Source organism: Barbatula barbatula, assembly GCF_947034865.1.
Source record: "Barbatula barbatula genome assembly, chromosome: 11".
In the NCBI taxonomy this organism is placed as follows: domain Eukaryota; kingdom Metazoa; phylum Chordata; class Actinopteri; order Cypriniformes; family Nemacheilidae; genus Barbatula; species Barbatula barbatula.
The window spans coordinates 16,470,548-16,494,349 of NC_136774.1; the positions used below are offsets into that span (position 1 = coordinate 16,470,548).

At 38.2% G+C, this 23,802-nt stretch overlaps 1 protein-coding gene across 2 annotated transcripts; it reads left to right on the top strand.

Moving 5' to 3' along the window:
• Positions 1–850: 850 nt before the first annotated feature.
• LOC306900146 (uncharacterized protein) lies at positions 851–22,576 on the top strand. 2 transcript variants are annotated; one of them, XM_079466876.1, is made up of 7 exons: positions 851–1,250; positions 14,158–14,383; positions 14,952–15,009; positions 16,161–16,194; positions 16,514–17,088; positions 18,824–18,958; positions 19,509–22,576. In XM_079466876.1, exons 2-7 carry the CDS (start codon positions 14,250–14,252, stop codon positions 20,061–20,063), a joined length of 1,491 nt encoding a protein of 496 aa, XP_079323002.1. In that variant the 5' UTR covers positions 851–1,250; positions 14,158–14,249; the 3' UTR covers positions 20,064–22,576. The 2 variants fall into 2 exon arrangements, with proteins under 2 accessions (XP_079323002.1, XP_079323001.1); XM_079466875.1 differs by having other exon boundaries at positions 871–1,250; positions 16,161–16,248; positions 19,509–22,571.
• The last annotated feature ends 1,226 nt before the right edge of the window (positions 22,577–23,802 follow it).

Consider the following 23,802-nt stretch of genomic DNA (forward strand, 5'->3'; position numbering starts at 1 on the left):
GCGGCAGGTGGAGCACTTTAGAGGAATTATTTATTATAATAGTTGTTCACGTTTGTGTATGTCTAGGCTCCTGAGTGTGTATTTGTTCTATATTCATTCAGTAATGAACATGTCAACCCTGAGGTTGCATTTTTCATAATTTGAATGCCCCCTGCGTGACTAGCCCCTGCTGTGCCCAGCCATGTTTAGCACATATCACCGACCCGAATACATCTGTCTGCTGTAGTGAAAACATTCACTGGCACAGTGCTTTGTCTCACAGATGGGTGATTATCAACAGGGGGCAAGGGTTTAGGTCTGTGTGTCTCAGTATGTGCTGATAAACAAACATAGCTACTACCTTGCAGAGCTGAATGTGTGATTGTTTGGTTTCTGGTTGCTTTGGGATATAAATCACATTGTAAACATGTCTTTCCATTTTTTATGTGATGTATCTAAATAAAATTGTGTCTTTTATTCACTTGATCCATGGAATTATGCCATTTTCGTCCTAAAACAAGATTATGCTGGTATATCATGCTACCCATACCATTATTAGTATTTTGTTATTTCTGGACACAATCATGTACTATTTTTAAAGAAATAACAGCATATAAACACGTACCATGACAGTACTCATACCTGCAATACCATCTACATGAATATGGCAAACATTTAGTACTGTGATATTTATCAAAATACCAAAACCATATCATGATCATGTATCGTTGATACGTCCACATCACTTTGCGCAAAGGAAATACGTGGCAACTGTTAATGATCAAGTATTGACATTATTTCCATGTCACTCGTTCTGATAACTGTGATAGCCGGACTCGCCGCGAAGTGGCGCAAAACGCGAGATCCAGATGCCAATGGAATGTGTACCGCGCTGTCATATGGTACCGTCGCCGATGCTCGAGACAGGATTGAGGTTCGAGGAGGCTCTGAGACCCAACGGAGGCGGCTGTGACGTGGTACCGATCTCACCACCGAACCTCGACTTGGAATAACCCAGCTGCGTGTTTGCACCTTTCCCCGTGCGCGACGCGTAACGCACGGGAACAATGGGATTGGAGGTTGCAATGAGGACGCCAAATGCCATGCCGCACACATGTCCTCCATAACATACGAATCTAGGCTCCACGCAGGTTATTGATTATGCTTGCGGTGTTTCGGCGTCTGACCGGGTGCCAGACATTTCAGCAGCAGCAGAGAGTCCAGCGAGGTGGATGCTGCGCGGCGACGCGCCCCCTGAATCCCTAAACTGAGTGAGTATGAGCATTAAGCAGCATCCCTGTACGTATCTCATTGGCATGCACTTTAGCCTACGTGCTGCTGACCACAAAGCGGAGTCCCCCAAAATGCTGAAATAAACGCATATCAGAATGTTGTGAATGTAGCAAGAATACGCGTCCGGTTTATAAGGGATTAACGACGCGCTTCATACAAGTCAGACGACACGTGTGCAACAGCTTCAATGTAGCCGCATTACCCTTTGTGATTCGACGCTTAATTAAACGATTTATAAGCAGGCGGTGGCACACTCTCACTCGGCAGAGATACATCAGTGCCGTGTATCAGATTGACTGAATTAAGGGAATTATGGAATCGATTAACAAATTAGCGACGTAGCCGGTTATTTATACGTTTCCTTTCCAATTAAAACGGATTTCGATGGAAACCTCTCGCCGTCTGCTGCGGGAGCAGCCACTTTGATCTTGCGAGATTATTTCCTGAGTGCATCGGTGATTGACGGGACAATACTCACGAGAGCGACGAATTACTCGTGCCGAATAAGAGGTCGACAGCTGCGGGCCTTAACATATAATGCATTCGCACTTCACATGACATATGCGTGGCGTGAAAACAATGGTGGTGAATGCTGGCATACGTGATACGTTTTTGCCAGCGGTGCGCAGTCCTCTGTGCCATCGTGTTTCAATGGCGTACGTAAGGACTGAATCATTTAACCGGTTGTATGTCTGAACAAACCGTCGCAATCTGATGTGACTGAGGTTCTGACAGGACGCAGAAGATGATGTGTCTTTATTGGGGCACGAGACGAGTCAAAAGCGCACGGGACAGCTTGAGGGCGTCACGCGCATTGGGCAATATCGCCCTTGCCAGTGTGTATTGAGAAGCACAATTTAATTCCATTTACAAACGGAGAGCATTAATAACTATAGTTGTGTCTGTAACAAGTGTGGAGAGAATGCTTGTCAGACTCCCAGTCTGTGATGATTCCCCACCCATTACCTGCCAGTGGACACATACACACAAGTGTGTGGGGTGTCTGTGTGTACTTGTGAAAGTGGCTGCAGTGATTCAGACCATTGGGTCCAAGCTGCTCAATCAAGCAAGCTTCCCGTTGATAGGTGGAGACTGGAAAAGATATGTGCAATGTACCCAACCATGAGCAACAGAGAATGCAGAAGAGCATTTTCTCATGTATATTCTTATATTATTACGTGTAATGGCTAAAGTCACTGAACAGTTTCTTTCTGATGCTTTTTTAAACAGTGTTCTGTTTACGTTGCTGGGAAACATAAGAATACACTATTTGGTAAAACATAACGTTCAAACGGTATAATATTACCTGTATACATAGCAAATTACATATTCCACACCTCCTTTGACACAGTGTTTCATGCATTCTGACTTCTTTACCATGATAACTTGCTGGCTTCTAATGCTTGACATGCATGGTCAACTTGTCAAAAAACGTAGTATTTCTGTGCTGGATTCACACCCCCAGCGTCCGTAAAGGTTTCGGAAAGAATTTTTCGAACATGAAATTCCGTTTCGTAACAACTTTTCTTATTGGACAATTCTCCCGGAAAAGCCCGCCCACACGTCAACCAGCGAGAGTTGGAGAAAGAGCACGCCCATCAATTTGCTCCTTCATTCGCGAAGTTCAGCCTGTTTGTTAACTGCATTTCGGTGAGGAATGTTATATAAACGGTGGATATAACACTGGGTATGCAGATCGTTTGAAACTGATAGATGGAGCAAACCCGGCACTTAAATATGCCGTTCATGAACCGCACACGGTTGGTGAAATTGAGTCATATGGACGTGCAAAAGGTAAACCACATGAACTTATTGTGAATCAACAGTTATGCAGGGATAATGCGATGATGTATTGTGTGCTCGTGTTTTAGTTCTGCCACTGCACGCGTTCAGGAGGTTGCCTGTTTTCGGAAATAATCGTACAGTATCAGTCTTTTATAAATGGGATCAAACTAAAAACTCTTCCAATATACGAAGTATGCAATACTACTCTATAGGTACTCAAAAGGCAGAAACTGCGTGTTACATCCGCTTTAAAGTATTCTTCACAGCAATGCCATAGAAGAACCATTTTTGGTTCCACAAAAAATCATTCAGTCAAAGGTCATTTGAAGAACCATCTCTGTCTTACCTTTGTATAATCCTAAGAACCCCTTTTCTCCACAAAAAAAACTTGTTAAATAGAAATGTTTTAAAGGAGTAGTTTACAGTCATTCAAAATGAAAACTCTATCATCATTTACACTCCCTCTTGTCATTTCAAACCTGTATGACTTTCTTTCTTCCACAAAACACAAATGAAGATATTTTTAAGAATGTCATTAACAGCCCCCATTCACTTGCATTGGTTACAATAGAATGGGGGGGGGGGGGGGGCTGTGCTGTTCTGTCACCAACATTTTTAAAAATATCTTCTTTTGTGTTCTGCAGAAGAAAGAAAGTCATACAGGTTTGAAATAACAAGAGTAAATGATGACAGAATTTTCAATTTGAAGATGAACTACTTAAGGGTTCTTTATAGAACCATTTAAACAAAAAAAGTTCTTGTGAAGCACCTTTATTTTTAAAAGTGTAATTTAGCCTCACAACATTCATATTTTAATTTACGAAATCTTAGTGCATTGATAGTGTCTGTGTTGTTTTGTGTCTGGTCTTAATTGCTGTGTGTTGTTTCTTAAACCTTGTCACGACTTCGTTTTTTCTGTTTCTTTTTGGATATCGTCACATTTTTCTTTTATTTGCTTTAGCCCATTTTCCATTGCATGGCTTTTAAAAGAAACCAGAGCAGTGTGCTCAACAGGATGCAACATTAAAGCATCTTGCATCTTCATTAGGAAATGGAGTACAGTCAAACAAAGCATCAAGAATATCCATACAAGAGTGAAAAACAATTGGAAACACACTATAATACAAGTAGTACTATAATAACAAGTTGGAAACCTTACTTGCATGTGTTTCTACTGTTTAAAAGTTTTTTAACTTTTTGTTTGTCCAGCATTGTCCAGCAGAGTGAACAGAACCTGCTGATTTTGAGGAAAAAGTCAGGTATGTTGTAGGTATGTGACGGTGTGATAAGGCACCTCAGGAAGTCATCCATTAAACTTGAGGCTCTGGTGATGATTCTGTGAATCGCACAGGAGTCTTTTTGTGGAGCAAATGAGCGGTCATATCTCCTGACATTGGTAAAACACAGAAGGCTACTTACTATCTGTCCTTGAACACAATAAAGTGTTTGGATTTCAGAACTGCAAAACTTGCTAAAAGATCAACCTAGATGAAGGAAGGCTGGCTGTGGGTGTTGTCATTTAGACAGATTTTCTCTGATCAAGCCAGTATGATGATAATTCTGTAGAAAGTACATGACTTGGATGCTGCCATCTTTGCTTCAGGGGCACTTGGTTTCGATAGTTCAAATATATATGTCATGTGGCTGATATTACACTTGCAAAAATGCATCCCAGCAGGCTCTTACAGAGAGGTCAGAAGTTTCTTGTCTACTGTAAACACAGGAGGTCATGAGTACAGGACCCTCTGATGACCCTGCAGTCTGTTATTTTCGGTCAGTGCGGGTCTGCTGTGCGGGTCTGAGTTCAAGCATGCTCAGCCAACAACCCACAAGTTAATGATCAAAGAAATGTTTTAATGTAGGAGTATATCAAGCATTAATCTCAAACACATTTATTTTATTTATCTTTAACGATGATAACCTTGAAATTTCATTATTGCAACATTGTTAAAACGTCATACATTTATTGTGATGTATATTTGACCTTTTTATGAAAAAAAAACAGTTGCTTAAACAAGAATTTTGATAGGATTGCCAAAACAGGAACATTATCTGAAATAAATGTAAAATGAAATAGTTAAATATTCATCAAATATCCTGTAATAACGTTTTTGCACAGATCATTTGCTGATTTTTTATAAGAATTTCAGATCCTGTTTGTGCCCTGTTCCTGAAAAGTGCCATATACACAAAACAAATTCACTCCAGCAACTCAAATAAGTCAGGAAGGTCTTTTCCTGTAAGCCATTTAGCCAAACTCAAAAAATCTGGTTTTAGTGAGTGTAGAGTTACAGTATGTAGTTGTAAGCTACAGTAAATGTTCTTTTTTGCAACGGTGTGACGAGATGTTTCTCTGCTGGGATTCAGTTTTGGTCTTTTGATAATCATAAACACAACAGGCTGATTCTTTAACTATTCCAATTTTTTTTATATTAAACATCGCTGACACAGTAGCAATAAATATACTCTAAAAAGGTTGAGTTGTTTTTAACCATTGTTTGGCAAATACTGTATGGACAATCATTCCATAAAAACTATGATTTTTTCAGTTATGATTCCATGTCGGCCTTAACAATTTAAGATAACCATAGTTGATGTTTGGTTTTAAATGTGAATTGTACTGACATATTCTGTAACCTTCAGTTCGAGTTGTCAAGTATTCTGTGTACTGGAAGAGTGAATTATCTTTAAACATAGCAGTTATGTATGTGGTACTGAGGGGTTTAGCTTGAGAGATCTGTTTGTTTCCTATCTTAGACAGGATGACAGAAGACACGCTTACTTACCACTTGTTCACAAATAAATCATAAATCATCTTTCATAGAGACATGTTTAGGCAAATTACATACTTTAAATATGTTTGTTTTTAACGTCTTATTACCTTGTATCTTTTGCTTATGGTAATTGGGGAGAAAAAGATAAAAAAGAAGGGAAAAAGATAAGGGGGAGGAGGCGAGAGTGTCATGTCTCGGGGATTTGGAGGGACCTGCCAGATTTTCTGTGACTGAAATCTAGCGCTTAAGAGTAATTAAAACATGCCTCTTTCTCTTTTTCTTTTCTTTTTTTGCTCTATTCCTCACCTCCTTTGACACAGAAAGGTTTTATGTTTTTCTCTTTCTGCAATTTACTGGAAAATGGGAACTGATGTCAGACATAGAGATATCAATCTGCTATCGTTATGTGATCTGATATTCAGTTAGTCAAGGATACATTTGAATCGAATAAAAAAAAGAGAGACACGACTGTTATTTAAACTCTCTGACTGGAGTTTAGACATGCCGATGATCCTGGCTGAGCACTAGTCCTGTAACCTTTAGTTTTTTGATGTAGTATCAGGCCGTGACCATAAGGATGCGTTGTTCAAACCTGAATACATAGTGCTAATAGAAATGAATGTTTGGATGATTGATACAATTTATAATTGTTGATTTGTTTTTACATCATAGATGAAACCTTTCAGAAAGCTGTAATTTACTGCTATTATGAAATATAAACAAAATATATGGTGCATGCAATAAATGTTATGTCGCCAACGCATCTAGCTAATTTTAAATGGTTGTCAATGGATAAAGATGCCTTTTAGAACCAGGGCCCGGTTTTTCAAAAGGTTTAATCCGGATAAAATTGATCCGGATTTAGTAATCCTTTTTTGCGATCCGTGATCACGTGATCCATCTTACTTTTGGAGCCAGTTTTTTAAAGCTACATCGGATTGGATCAATCTGATCCGGATAGGAACTTTTCAGGATCACCAAATCTGAATAACCAGTGCTGGATAACCAGTGCTCAAACAGCATAGGAAATCACAATGTATAGCTATTGATATGTAAAGAGCAACAAGTGGAATAGCCAATGTGGGGTCAATATAAGTTTATTTTTATTTGAAATGAAAACACACACATTTAAAAAAAAAACTAAAAACAAGAAAAACCCCACCCCATCCTCTTCCTGCAGTCCGCTCATCTGAGACCTACAACACAAACACTGTACATTGAGGATATTTATAACAAGCATCAAGTATAGATATATTGAATTAAAAAAAGACTTAATGTCAAATACTCCACAATAATTTCAGACTTCCTCATCTGATGTGGAGAGACCAGCTTGTCTGAGAGTAGCCTTTAGGAGGCGTATCTCAAGTCTGGCCTTGGTTTGCTGCAGTTGTTCCCCTGCCAGAACGAGCAAACAGGACGTGCAACAAGGGACACAATAGTTAGACACTATTTCTGATTTGGTTTTGTATTGGATTTCAAAAATCAGTGATTGCCATTCTTTGCATTTTTTTGGTTATTCTGTAATCCTTGCATGCATCGCTAATAAATATTCTAAAAACAAAAATATTTTCGATTGTGATGAATATATATATCAATTAGTGACAATTATTGTTTTTGGTTTGGATAATTATTTTATGAGGCCAAACTCTTTCTACTTTGCTTTAGGCCTATACTGAAAGGCTGAATATGTTTAATCACTGTAGCCTGACGGATGAACAAATACAATTAAAACCTTATGAATTAATAGGATATCTTGTAAGATACTGCATGATCCAAATATAGTATTATTTGATACATTTTTTAAGTTTTCATTACATTTTGGGCATGAAATCCACGCTGAATCCACCCTTCTGATGGGATCAGTTTAATCCAGATATTTTGGATCAAAGTGATCCAAATCCTACAAAAAAGTTCAGAAAAACCCAAACTAAAGGTTTGATCCGGATCAAAACCAAGATTGGATTACGTGATCTAATCCGATTATGTGATCCGTTTTTTCTTTTGAAAAACACATTTTCAAGATTTGATCCAATCCGTTATCCAAAATCCTAGTGGATTACTTTTGAAAAACTGGGCCCAGATGATAAGCAGAAGCTAACAGCATAATAACCCCTACTACAACACTACACAATAAACATGCTTGCCATTGATGTCTATTCAGAATAGATGTAAAGATGGATATGTAGACGTGTGTTTTTGCCACATATACAGTAACTTGAAAATATATTGTTTCACACGTTAAATTTCACTCGTAATCGGTTATTGTAGAAGTCTCTTAACAACATAAAAGAGAGTGTAAGCCTTTGGTAAGGATGAGATGTGTCAACTTTTTTTTAAATGTAGCAGAATTTTCCAATTAGGACCGAACAGGACGTTTCATTTTGCTCGGTCATATTAATATAATAATATGTGGCAGTCATTTTTAAGGATTGTCGTGGTATCCTGAATAGTTGCTCAGCATGAGCTGATTTGACCAATTAAATAGGATTCTGTCTTGCTCTAATACGTTTTTCAGAAAGGAGAAATAAATCAGTCTGAGAGTTACGACAGGGACCTTGTATAAGAGACAGGGCTCTATTTCTTTTCCAAACCGTATCTGTGTAATTACAGGGTAAACAAGCTCTTTACTGTTTGATTAACACAGCGTAGACAAGATGTAGATTTAGCCCCAAATTCCTCACACCGATTTTGTCTCCATCCAGAAAGTGTGATGGGAGTGGAACTGTTAATTTCTGTAGATCACTGCTTCTTTTGGACACTTTTGATAGTGTTTGGTCCAAAATGACAAACCCAAGAGAGTACTTTGACGTAAAAATGTATTCTTTAAAAAATGTAGTGACCCAGCACCGTTTATTTGGCTTTTATTTGGAGTTTGTGATTGCCTAAAACAGATGAAACCAAACGTAAATATTTACGATTCATATTTATGAATATTCATATTCAATATCCTAGTAATCATGAGCTCAACCTTCATCTTACAGCAATGTAAGGACTGCCCATCTTTGGCTTTCCTGCTTTAATGGCAATGGCAATGGCATTTTATTTATATAGCACTATTAATTTCAACCAAAGGTTGACCAATGTGCTTTAACAAAAAAGAGACAATATTATACAGTGTAATAAAGGAGCAATGTGGATATTTTAGTGGCATCTAGTGGTGGGGTTGTGAATTGCAACTAACAGCTCACTCCACCCCTCCCTGTCGAAGCACTACGGCAGCTGAAACAGAACTAAGATGTCGTCACGTTTCGCTTCTTTGCCGAAGGAGATATAGTTAAGAAACGCACTCTATGGCAGTTTATCCAGTCAGGGCTACTGAAGAATCAACATGGTGAATTCCAAGAGAACCCGCGGTATATGTAGATAGAAATGGGTAATTCTGAGGTAATAAAAGCATAACACTTCATTATGTAAGATCTTTTACACATCTGGAGACAAAGTATATTATAATGCATTTCTGTCTATAGATACTCAAAAACTGCACACAGAATTGGGTGTGATTTGTTTGATTGAACTGTCTTTTTGAGGTCACAAAGCACAGGATAGGTCAAACAGGGACTATTTTATTCACCCAGCTCACGCTTTTCCTATGTCTCTGCATGAGACACATCATTTCAGGGAATGACTACACAAATCAATAGGACCAACATGTGATTTGGCCATTCATTGGAGTGAAACACACTCACATCGAGCTCCATCTGGCCTTAGACTAATGATGTGCTCATGATGGAACAATCCCTGATATAATGCTCTGTTTCATCACACTGCTTTCCATGAACACAGGGGACAATACACACTCATTCCACAGAGATTGTCACTGTTGGGATCCCTGGCACTGGCTTGCAACAAGGAGTACTATACTACGAAGGATTGTTAGCTGTTACCTGTCTTTATTTGTAAAGGGAGGAATTAAAGAAGTCAGTGTTGCGCAATAGGGTTTATGAGCATATAGCTGACGGCCATTATATCATAGGATACCATACCATATACCATTTTGGAGATCTCAGTTACTGGATCTTGACAATTCTTTTAATTCATCAGATACACACAGTACAGTTAATCCAAACATTATTTAGACACAATATATAATTTTTTATATTTTTACTAGTGGGTGCAGGACGTTGTAGTTCATTTATGTAAATAAGGATAGCCAAATAAAGTAAACTGTGACTGTAACACATATCCATAAAAGGAAGAAAGGAAGGAGGTGGGAACCGGCAAACGTAAAACAAGCTTTAATTAAATAAACAAACAATAAAAATCAGGGCTCTCATCCCGCCCTGCTCACCACAGTGACATATAATGCCCAAACATTCTTTATAAAGTGGACTACCAGCAAAATTGATAACTTATTCAGACACTTCGACCAGGCTTCAATGTTTTATTTTTATCACTAATGAAATCTTTTTACACCACAGACTGAACAAAATGAAGCATTGCTTGGTAATTGGTTGCCCTAACAGCTGACACCTATTCACCCTAATCTATTACATACCTTTCTATCAAAGTTATCTTTGGTCTGACAGAGTTCTTGTCATGTTTTATTACCATTTTCTAAATTATAGGAAATAAACTGTGATAAGGTGAAAATGTGGAAGGTGTTTGAATAAATGTAGCTTTCACTGACTGTACCTATACATTTTTTCTATAAATGAAATTTCTACATGTCCCACGTAGTGCTGTCAAATCCATGAATCGTGATTCATACATTTTAAAATAAGTGTTTTTGTGTGTTTATATACATGTGTATGTGGCGTGTAAATTAATATGTATATTATATGCATGCACACATAAATATTTGTACATTTATATGTAGATTGTAATTGACACTATATTTGTTATGGTTGTGGACAGAACCCAAGCGCAGGCAGACATGTGTCGAACAACAAGACTTTATTTCAAAACAAAGACCCTCGATGGGGAAAACATGAACACAAACAAGACTGAAAACTAAAACTTCCCACAAGGGGGACAAAACAAACAAGGTTTTAAGAATAACAAACTAAGTCCACAAACTTGAGTCCAGGGAACAGGAACACGGGTAATCCAGACAGACGAAGGGTAAATGTGCAAAGTGTGCAAAATGAACCGACAAGAGACAGAGGGAAACTGGGGCTTGATAAAGGGAAACACTAACAAGGACTGATGACACAGGGAGAGTGGCGGCAGGTGACATGGATGAAACACTAAGGGAAAGCTAACAGGAGGATAGCACGAGGCAGGTGAGGGGACTGAAACACTAAGGGAAAGATGGATCAGGGCTGGAGACAAGACTAACACTAATGGACCGCTAACCGGGGAAACAAGGGGGCGGGACTAAAGGACGCGACACTGGAGAGAGAGCATGGCTTCTTAAACCAAAACAATGCTCTCTCTCCACACAAAACACATGGGACTGTCATGATCTTGCCACAAGACTCGAAAACCAAGACAAGGAGAGGCAGGATCATGACAATATTTAAATATATATTGCTCATAATTCTGAAATATGTATAAGTATGTTGGTGTATATATATATATATATATATATATATATATATATATACACAAACTTTAACTGAACAAATCTCTTAATCTAGTTAAAGACAACACATTTGTTTTGACTTTTATCTCAAAATGACTCATAATGTATTAACCTATACATCCTAGATATCCACTGTAAGAAAGCAGACTGGACACACTTAATAAACAGTGAAAACTCAGTAAAAGCTCAATAAGCTTTATTGCTCTACTTGTACTGCCCACCCATTGAGCAGTTCCTCTCATTAAAAACACAACGGCATGGAGAGCTTGAGAAAGTGAAGGTGAGAGAGAAAGAGCTATTTGTGAAACTGTACATTAGTGCCAACAGCAGCTCATCAGGTTACATTGAGACTTGAGAATGTGATTTGGGTTTTATCCCGGATCAGATTCAAGTCACTAATATTTGCATACAGGACTATCACTGGATTTGCGGCGGCATACTTTCACACCATACTACAGCTATTATTTGCTAGCACCAATTTGTTGTTGCTTTATATGTCGGTTTATACTAGCTCTGTGCTGCGTTTACATTTAGTCATTTAGCAGACGCTTTTATCCAAAGCGACTTACAAAGAGTTCGGGGAGCAATAAGTAATATCCCGTTTCCAAAATCCTTCTTAATGCTACGTCGTAGTTAAGTTATACCTTAAGCTGTACCTTATCGTTAATACATGTTTCCCAGAACCTTCTTAGTAAAGTATACCTTTTGTAAGTCATACTTTTGTAAGGTTGGTCTGGAGCGCTCTTAGCTATACCTTACTGCCTTTGATGGTTCATACCGCTATGCAATAAGCTTTTCTACATTGCAGTTTAATTTCACATGTAAAATTTTATTAAATTAATAAGTAACCTCAAAAGGTCTAGTCCGGGGAACACGTCTAGAAAAGGTATAACTTGAGTTAAGGTGTACCTTTACAGTCTTCATAGCGTGCTAAGTGAAAACGTTATCGGGAAACGCAGCCCTCGGCTTTTGCTCCAGAGTGGCTAAAGGCTTTACCTGGATATAGGATTTGTCCAAACTTCATTAAACTCAAATCACAACTGTGTTGCACGTAAATTATTTGTTTGGTGGTACTAGATGGATAGATGTCAGAAGATACTATTTTGAGGCTGGAATGAATTACTTCTAATATAATACTTATTAAATATTTTGCTGTATATATTCTACTATCTAATGCTTACATTTATTTCTTTTGCACATTTTGTGAAGGGCAGGTAGTCATCCAGGTTTTTTTTGCATACAAAAGACTTGTGCTATTGCCAAACGTAGCCCAATATTCATCAATATCTTGAATCCGAGAGCTTGGATGAATGCCGTAGCTTAGCATAGAATTTTCCCCTACTTCTGCCAGCCTTTGACAAACACAATCTCTTTTCTCTGTCTGCTATGGATCCACTCATTAATCTTTAAGCATGTTCTTTCATTGATTCATAGTCAAGACTCTTGTGTGGAGTTTAAACGAGGACATCAGGTTCAGTCAGGGCAAGTGTGCATGCTTACATTTTACTACACTTGAATACAACTAAATTATTACAGCAAGTATGCACTTCTGTCCATCTGAAAAAGCAGTATTTTCCTTCTTTTGATGTCTCAAAGCTGTTGTTTTCTTGTGCATATTTTTAGCGCATTACATGACTCATGTCCCTTTGATAGTACTAAACTAGTCGAGAGCCAAACTAATTAAAACTGGAATAACTTAAGATCTCTAATCCACTCTCTCAGCTCTGGCACGATGCATGCAAGGTTACAAGTCAGATATAACCTCAGAAATCCTTGTAGCGCCATCGGCAGCACAAGGCTTCGTAAAGAAAATAAATGGCAGGATTGTGCTTGTTAACAAAAGGTGGTTGAACCATTCAGAGCCGATTCAGAAGTGCTGCTGGTCCATTTAGAAGATGTAACGGAGAACATTGGACAATTGGAGAAATGCTGTGCTGTGTACAGAAATTGGCCACCATTGGGTGGTAACATTTCTTTATAAATTTCTTTGTTCTGTTGCACACAAAATAAGATATTTTGAAGAATGCAGTAAAGCAAACAGTTCTTAGGGACTTCTTTCTACCATTGTAATTTTTCCTACTATAGTAGTCAATGGTGGCCAAGAACTGTTTGGTTACAAGCATTCTTCCAAATATCTTTCTATGTGTGCGTCAGAACAAAGAAATGTATACAGATTTGGAACAACACGAGGGTGAGTAAATGATGACAGAATTTTTATTTTGGGGTGAACTGTCCCTTTTAGGTCCTGTCAAGCAAGAGCAGACCATGGCATTTATAACATCAGCAGAAGTCAAACATAGACCTTGACATTTTGTATCTGCTGATTTGTAAGTCACTTTGTCATTTATTCATTTATCAGCCGCTCTTATCCAAAGTAAAATCTTTGCAGTGAGGTGTTAACCCTCAGTTCAGCATCAACTTTTGCTGTTGTTTATTTGCAGCGAAACACAGGTAAAGTACCTGATGCTCTCGAATCTGCATGTCAAAAGATGAAAAATGCCCCCGGCTGGAAGCAAACGATTTCACAGAAACACTGAGTGACAGTCAGTGGGCAGAAAATGATACACTGAGGGAGAAGAGAGAAGAGACCCACAGGCAGAAAGAGAAAGACTTGTTCAGGAGAAAGAAACAGAGAAAACAAGAGAAAGTGTGGGGAAGACACACTGTGTCATTCATTCACACGAAAACCTCTGTAAGGGGAGAGAGAAACGAAGACTATGATTCACGTTTTGTTATTGTGATTCACGTTCTTGTTATGAAGCAAAGTTGCTGAAATCTTGCACCTCTGCCGTTCCTTTTCAGATCTCGCAGACTGTGTGATAGTTGGAGTGCGTGTGCATGTGTGTGTGCGTGTGTGGGGGTGATAGTGAAAGTGTGTGTGCTAGCACTTCCACATGGCCTCCATGCAGGACGGGGTGAACTTCTCAACTCATCCCTACAGCAAAGTACTGCTGCTGGGGGCCATCGCAGCAGCCTCTGCCTTCGTCGTCACCATCCTCATCGTCGTGTTGTGCGTCAGCTGCCAGAGGTGAGTTGCACGTTTAAATGTCCACCTTGTAGAAAACATAAAAAGTAAATATCACACATGCATATACAAACATGCTAAAATCATAAAATTGCAGAAGTGTGTGGGTTTTGGTAGATGCAATGTTGAGACAAAATGTTTTGGGAACATGCAAAACAATTTCACAAATGTAAAAAAGCCCATTTTGACATTTCAGTTGTGTTGATTGTTTATTTGGTTTTCGCAGCTAGCAAGGCCTGTTATTCATCCACCCATCCAGCCAAGCCTTCTGTTGTTTTAAATCTCAATCTGTTTATTTGTGACGAAGAAATCTGCACCCATTTTCCTGATGAGAATAAGTCTAGAATAACCTGTGCTTACTACTTCACTGACAACAATTGTCTTGAATCCCCTGAATTGAATTAAAATATATATTTTCTCCCATGTACAAGATAAACAGTTATTTGAATCAAAAAGCTGAAATGAGTCAGAGCATCACTTCTTCATAACTCGGTTGTTAAATGAAACGATGTTGAAATGCACTTGCTGCTGATCAGATGGAAAACTGTGAATCTCTCGATGTGTTCTGCAGGAAAGGAAAGACGCACAATGGCACTGGAGAGGAGAGGAAACACAGACTCATGGACATGGTGAACAGCTTTCTTTCCTAAATCTTTCACTTCTCTTTGTACAGGGGCTCAGTTCTGGGCTCGGTTCAAGCTGATTGGTCAACCAGTTCATGTTTTTGTTTCAGGATTAAAATTCTTCCCTCACACAGTTTAAGTAACGACACATCCTGAATTAGGAAATTCTTCCCAATCGGCTCAATGGATGTAGATTTAGTATAAAGCGATCTCTTTCTTTTAGGTGTTGTCAAAGATCTTTAATATAACTTTGGTGTTCTGTCAACGGAAAAGACTACAGGATTACTATAATATCCAGGCGGGTTTATGCTGCTTCTAGCTGGCTGGTAGTCCACCTTACCAACAAAATATTACTAGCAGTGACTTTGGTCTTTCTAAAGATAATGGTCAGAACAGACAAGCTAAGTTAAGCTAGAAACTCGGTGGAAGAATCGGGACACCAGCATCCCAAACTGTGCTGGAGATAAAAAAGTCCTGAGCTGCATTTCGCATCAGCATCGTAACCTTAATTGATCTTAGATCGATTGTCACCAATGGAGTTACGATCAAGGTAGGCTTACGATGCTTTTGGGAAACGCAGCCCTGGTCTTTTTGATAAGATTGTTTTTTTCAATCAGACTTGTTTATAGTTATAGTTTTGTTTTCAGTTTTATTCAATTTTTGTTATATTTTGAATTTAACAACATTATATTTTAATATTTTTCATTTTACTTTATCTTAATTTTTTGCAATTTTGTTATGTGCTTTATTTGATTTTATTTGTTTGTTTTTTATAATGTTATAATCTTATTTGTTTGTGGGTTTTTTTCATTTAATAACTTTGGTGCCTTAATTACACATTTCAATTTATTTATCTGTTTTCAAATTATTTAAAGCAGATGTAGCAGTTTCTGCCAATCCCATATTAATCTTGAGTACCTATAGAGAAGTATTGCATACTTCGTATCTTTGAAGAGTATCTAGTTTGATCAAATTTATAAAGGACAGATACAGCTGTCGGATTATTTCTGAAAAAAGGCCACATCCTGAAGGCGTGTGAGGGGAGAATTAAAGCACAAGCTTTATTTTATTTTAAATATTAAATTAAACCCAACAGTAGTATTATTGTATACTGTGTTCATGACATTCTACAGTAATATCTTTGCGTCTGTTTTCAGAGTATACTGAAGCAGTCCAAGCTGCGATCCATCAGTAAGTCAGACACCAAGCTTCATGAGATGAACAGACTCAACTGTAATGGCAAGAGTATGTACTGTACAATCACATCTCTTGATAGCTTGATAGCTGATACAACATCACACATACAGTACCTGAAGTTAAGGGGGTGGGAGGAGTTTCTATAAGAGCTATTTTAGTATCTGTAACTACTTTTATTCTATAGTGATTGTTAGGTCTCTGATGCCCTTTGCCTCTGCAGTTTCGAGCAAATCTTTGTATCGTCTTGTTAAAAATACCAAAATGCTTCTAGTTCTCGGTTGACATCACTTAACTGATCCGCTGCTCTCTGTAGAATCTTCGAAGAAGAATCGTCCCGCCAGCATGGATCTGCTTCTACTCCCCAGCCGTCGCTCAAACTCAGACCTGCGTGCTCAGGGCCGCCAGCTGCCTCAAATCCCCGCCGGTGAAGATGGGGAACACACATACGCCGAGGTGGGCCGTCGTTCATCTCCCACACGTGGTTCTGAGGATGCCCGCTATGGGGTCGGAGGTCGAGCCGGAGAGACAGACACACCAGCCCCGCCGGCGGTCCCTGCAAACACCCCGGCTCCTCCTGATCCTGATGGAGACTGCTTAGAAGGCGGGATTCCAGAGGCAGAGACCCTCCCCCAGGTGGTAAACACGCCCCCTCAACCCCAGGAGAAGGTGGAGTACGCCTGCATCAGGAAGGTCCGGAGAGCTGACAAAGCAGCGCAGAAGAGGGACAATGGGACGGACACAGAGGAGGGACTTGGACAACAACGACACAGCAGTGGGGACATTCGACACGCCCCTCCTACTCACCAAGCCCCGCCTCCAACGCACCCACACAGTCAGAAAATGCCTAGGAAAAATATGGAGGCCTTCAACCTACCCACATTCCCTAAGGTACAGAAGAATTAAAGAAACTACCTATTAGATATGTATGTACATATTATCTTCATGTGGCTAAAAAGTGATGTATTTTTGTGAACAATATTTGCTATTAAAGTCCTTCAGGTAAGATTAAACCATCAAATTATGAGGCAAAATGATACAAAATGCAAATTGCAACATCACTGTTGGCCACTATTGATATGAACAGTTTATTTGCATAAACAGATAGCTCTAGAAAAGTTAAGTAAAGTAAAGGTTTAAAATCAAGTTTTTATGATTTTATAATTCGTTTATTGTGTAAGTGCAGTGTTTTATTTTTTGCTTTTATTATTAGTTAATGAAAACAATCCAACTGCAGTTTAATTTATATTAATGGCAATGCAAAAAAACAAGATTTGTCTGTTTTTGCAAATTAACTCCTCATACATATACAGCTCTAAATGTAATCCTTTATTATTTTATTTTATATAAAGCAATGTTTACTGACAAAAACCTTAGTAACCGTAATTTCATATTTACGTTTTTCAGTACATCATTATGAGATAAGAGAATCAAAGTTTCATTTTAATCTTTAATTTCACTGTGATTTCAACATTTTACATGACCTTACTCACTGAATATTAAAGAAATTCACATTTTATTTTCATAGAATGTTCTTTGCATTAGGTAAGATGATTTTATGTTCAAAACAGTAAATTAAATTACCTGGGGTTTTCACAGGCAGGATCACATTATATTTAGCTGTCAAATCAATATCATGATGAAATTCTTATTATTACTTATATTATAGTATTGCAACAACTGTACCAATTCACTTCATGTATTAATGCAACCAGAGGGGTGTAGCTAAAGCTACAGACAGCATTGCAGACAAACAGCGCCGATGCTGATTGAAAGCATTTCTCATTATTTCAACCACTAATGGCCTTCGACTAAATTTTCTTATTGCACTTATAATGGAACGTCCTAAAAATAGACTGCTTCCTCTGTTTATGTACAAAGTGCAAAACAAGTGGGTCTACAATTAAGTACACTGCAAGTGTACTTCATTATTTCCTCTAGAAAAAAGCTGTCCAAATCAATGATTCTTGCAGTGTTTAGATGTCCGTCCGCATCATTTGGGGTGCTGCTTACCCAGAGGCCCTTTACTATGAGGATGATGCAACTGACGGAAACTCGCAAGAAAACTTCTCAATCAGCCAAACCCAGGCAAACAGCCAGAGCCAGAAAATGGGCCAGTCCAAATGGGAGACAAAGCAAATTGCTATGGTGAATGCAGGAAGCTGCAACATGCTAATCTCTGCCTTAAAAAATGGCACTGTGACACGCCCCATTGCCCACCTTCGCTTCCCCTGCATTACAATGAGAAGAAAGTGCACAGCAAGCATCGGTTCACTCCCTTAAAGCGCGAGTATAGGAAACACATTAAGACCAATATCATTTAAACCACGGATTGGTTTGACATGAGGGAAGCATTAAACCGAGGGATCGGAGACTGATTATGCTACATGGGCTTATTGTTTAGGGACAACAATTGGGAAGTGAATCCTCAGCTGACATTTTTTAAATCTTTAGATTTTTATTTGTATATGCAGTTTGTTTGACTATGGCACATAGTGTGGATACCAGGGGAACCGTGGGTTTCATTACATCAACAGTACTTTCCAGTGTGTATTATTTTAGATGATTTCTTGTTAAACTGTAACATAATATTTGCAATTCAAGTCGATTGTTTTAATACCTTTAGGAGGCAGTGTTTATGGGAAACGGAGAGCAGTACATATGGAAACCTCCGGAAGACGATGACTTCATCTTCCAGCACAAGCAGATGGGTATGCTGAGCTTGCACGCTGGAGAGAGTATGGCTGCATCTGCAGCAGGGGTTAGTATGCTTTTAGTTTTCTGTGCAATTGAAAAAACATCATTCTAAGAAGACTTCTGAAGAATCTAGAAACAGCTCTTTCTTTCAAGATCTTCGAACACTCTTTTCTTAAGAAGTTTAATGTTGATAAGGAATAATACGTTTAATGCTAAATTACGTATTCTCAACGTTAGTTCAACATCTAATCAGTTATTCTTGCTTCTTGGGTTTGACATCATTTATTAACCCTCAAGTCACTCTATTTTAGTTGTTCATGTGTTCTTCCTCTGTGGAACACAAAAAGAGAAATTATAAAAGCATTATAGATTGAACTTCAACTTCAAGATTGAAATTGGACACAAAAGCACCATAAAGCTATCAGAGAAATGGTTCATATGACTGAAGCCATGTGACAGCAATGTGGAAAAATACAATATTTGGGTAACTTAAACATAAATAAATCGTGCTGAGTAAACACAACTTTAATATATAACCAATGTAAAAAAACTGAAAGACATTTTTTTTCAGTGTACTGCAGATTTAGATGTGTTGTCTCTATGTTGCCATATAGATCACAGAAATGTATTCCAAGGTCTGCAAAACAGGCAAGAAGAAGCGAGCCATGCCCGCCTCACCCACAGCAGCAAGGGACATCAGCGGCTTTAGGACCTTGGCTCGAGGTGACCGTGGCGACCGTGACGGGGGTTTCAGTGTTGTAGTCAAACCCCAAACGTGGGCCCCGCAGGAGGGCAAAGGCTCGCGAGTTCCCCCTGGCTGCATGGAGGACCATTGCTACGAAGCCATCAGCACAGAGGAAACAGACCTGGCTTATGATACCATGGAGGGTGGAGGCGGCTGGAGGCGCGACAGGCCTCCGCCCAATGCCAGCGCTACCCTGCGGCCCAAAAGGAAGAGGCCCCAGCAGCCACTGCAGCAACCGCCTCCTCCCCCTCCACCTCCCCAGCAGAACCCCAAAATGCAGCATCTCTCAGCCAAAGGCCTGGTGCTTCCTGGGGAGAGTCTGTATGAGAGCATCCCCGACCTGAAGCAGAGCTCGTCCAACTCCAGCACAACCACCATCTTTACTTTTAATGATGGCATGGAGATGTACGTTACTGGCCTGTAGGGGGATCTGTGGAAACTTTTTTCTTAGAAAACAACTTGAATCTTGAAAGGAGACGACAATGTGCCGTAACCCAATCGGATACACACGTTGCCCCGGTGCTGTGTATTTTACATGGGTTCCAAGTGTTCACTGAGCATTTATTGAGTTTTGTAAGCCTAGTTCAAGATCAGTAATCTTGCGGCGAAAAATCCTTTGACGTTGAAAAATATTACAGAGTTCAATTAGTCGCACACCTCCATTGCAAAGAAGAAAATGGTCACCAGTGCCCTTCACCAGCCACGACATATCACTGCGAACATAACATATCACAACAAAAAGTAGCATCACTTGGATTCCTCTATATGGAATCCTTGTTTTTTTTCTTATTAACACGCTGTGGTTTTTGACCATCGGAATTGCGGGTCAAAGCTATATTAGATGCCTAGAAAATCCCAAAGGAGAAAGTGAGCACAAGTCTATTACAAAAAACAGCTTCTGAAAAAGCACAGAGTTTAATAGCATCCTTGCAGCCCCTGGCAAGATAAAATTATGTTTTGATTAGATACAGTCAAAAGCTAAATCATCGTCCCCTATTAAAAAAATGTACTTACTGAACTAAACCTTATTATAGAGCCAAGCAAACAATTTTGCAAAAGCAAATGATGATGTATTGACAAGAAATCTATAATGATTCTGTTCATAGAAGAATTGATCCTATTTTATAATGGCTAAAAGCTATAGAAAATACATGGTCCTATTTTTGTAATGTAAAAATCTTTATTTCTGTAAAATTAATAATTTAAACATATATTCTAAATCAATGGGTCATACAGTTGGAATTATTTTTCTTATTAAGCACAAATATCTCTTGCTCAGCGTGTTATCTGTCAAAGTCAGTCCCCTAATAAAAATTGGACAGATTTAAAAAATGCATTTAAAATCTATTAAAGGGATAGCTCCCCCAATATAAATAATTATCATAATTTATTCACCCACATGTCATTTAAAACCTCTATGTAACTCTTTTCTTCTATTTGACACAAAAGAAGATATTTTTAGAAATGTCTCAGTGGTCCATATAATGGAAGTCGATGGGGCTAATGTTTTTGGATGCCAACGTTCTTCAGAATATCTTCTTTTGTGTTCTCCAGAACAAGAAAGTCATGTTTGAAATTACATAAGGGTGAATGACAGAATTGTCATTTTTGTGCCAAAATAATGAAATGGTTAACTGTGATTGAATAAAGCAAGATTAAGAATTAGCAACAGCTCAGGGACAGTGACAACAACATGAAAAAATTGCACACAAAAAGACATTACATATCTGACAGGAGACATGTTTTTTTTTTTTTTTGTCGTTTTGACATAACATCACTGTCACAAGTCACCACAGCACTTCAATCACAGTAAAGTGAGTGTTTTTCTTTATCAAAACTGTTTATGCACTTTGCCTGATTAAAAAGATGCATGCTTTCAAGAAAAAAACACCCTTGTAAAAGGAAAAAAGAAAAGAACCGTGACAAGCACTGTCGTATGGTATCGGAGAACGCTGTGGTTTATTTCTTGCTGTTGTTGGTAGTTTGTTTGCTTTATACGACTTTTTCATCTGAGAAAAAGCACATAGAGATTTGCTTCTGTACTGGGGAGACCAATGAGGACTCGAGGAGGACTCTCTAAATAATAGACAAATGTAAGAAATATTTAACACGTAGTGTGTCATAGATGATTCCTTTCCCCTCTGTCATTTCAGAAGCAGTAAGGAAGTCCGTGTGCGTCAAACTCATTCTTTACAAAAAAGAGGGTGCGTGTGGATTACGATAAGATTAAGTGGAATCACAATCCATTTGATTCTTGAGACAATCTCCTGTGTTATATAGATATAATGGGAGATTTGTGAAATGGTACAAAGACTCAGCAATTTGAATTAGTGTAACTGGAGTGTATTGGGGTTTCAACAGTGGACTATGTCAAATTATGTGATCTCTGCCACTTCTTTATGGACAATAGCTGCTTTATCAATGTCTTGAATCTGATACTAATGTGATCTGGAATAAATTATCCCAAATGCCTGGAGCGCACAGAAAGGGGCTCAGGTCGTCCAAATATAGTCAAATGTTGGTGCAATGTTGTAAATATGTTACAAACACGTGAACAAAAGAAAATGCAGAAAGGGGTGGGGGGATTTGATCTTGGTGTTCCTGAAAGTATTTGTTTTTTTCCGGTTGTCCGTTTTGGAATGATTTTTCTCTGGTGACAAATTATCTCAGCAGTATCTCTGTGAGTTTTGATTATGTGCTTTGGGATTTTGTTTAATTTTCACATAATTTTAGCTATACTGTGTATCTCAAAGACCAGTTGAGTTTGGTGTGGCAGCTAATGTTGTGCGTTTGCTTATCAAACAACAGGGTGGTGTGTATTAAAGCTGTGTAATTAAGTACTAATGTGCAAAAGATTGTAATGTTTTTATATCAAAATGACTATTCATAAAATGTTGGGTCAAGTTTATACTTTTTTAATAAAGTAGCACTTAAAAAACCCAAACTATATAGCATTTACATAGTGTTTTCTCAGTAAATCATCTGTTCTTTTAAAAAAGGAAATCGGTCACAGAAATAAAGCTTTTAATCTATTTTATTTTAAGTCATTTATATGTAGTCAAATACTATATAGACGGTTTCAGCTACAACAGCATAAACAAACGTTATGTGGCCCATACTTAACTTCCAGTAGACCTCCACAAAGAATGAATAACTGTTAAGTAGTTTTAATTTGTTAACAATTGAAATCTAAAAAATCATATTAATTTATATTAAAAGTTAATAAAATAAACTGTTAAAATAAATACAGACCGTAAGTAAACTTTGGGCCAGCCACATGGTCCAATGAAACCGTCTATAGTCAAACCAGTAGGCTGATCTTTTTATTGTTAACAAATATACCATCACTGGGCAAATTGAAGTAAAGGGATAGTTCACCCAAATACCCAATACAAATTTTGTCATTATTTATACACCCTCATCAATTTCACGACTTGTACATGACTCTTGTGTGGAACACAAAATAAATAATTTTGAGGAATGTCTCAGTGGTTTTGTGTCCATACAATGGAAGTCAATAAGTCCCAATGTTGTTTTGTCATGAAAGTTCTTCCAAATATCTTCTTTTGTGTTCTGCAGACAAAAAGAAAATCATACAGGTTTTGAATGACATGAGGGTGAGTTAATGTTAAGAATTTCATTTTGGGCGAACTATCTTTTTAAGAAATCAATTCAAAATTCGAAAACTTTTCATCTGTTACTTAAAGGATCTTAAAAATACTTACTTAAAAATAGGGGTTTTAACACAACAATACACTCAAAGGTCAAAACTCAAATATACCTTTAAAACATGATCCCACAAACGTACACAAAGTGTTGGTTCGACTTAGAAAAGAACCAGATGTGCATCTGTGTTATATTTACATCTTGTGATGTCTGTAGGCATTTAAAAGGGGACAATTCTCCTTCTAAATCTGGATACGATTAAGCTCCGACTTAACCAGCTTTGATTGGTTATACGCTCAGGTAGATGAAGGATTGCATTAGAGTTCTTAACTCTAATCAGCAATTGAAGTTGCAGTCACATAAGCCTTTTTCACTGTGGTACATGCTGTTCCATGACAACAGCCTCACTGTCATGGTATGGTATTGAAGAACTCCCCTCCATTGAGACAAAATCTCATCGCAATTAACAGACTAAAATACAAACATACGAAGGAGGT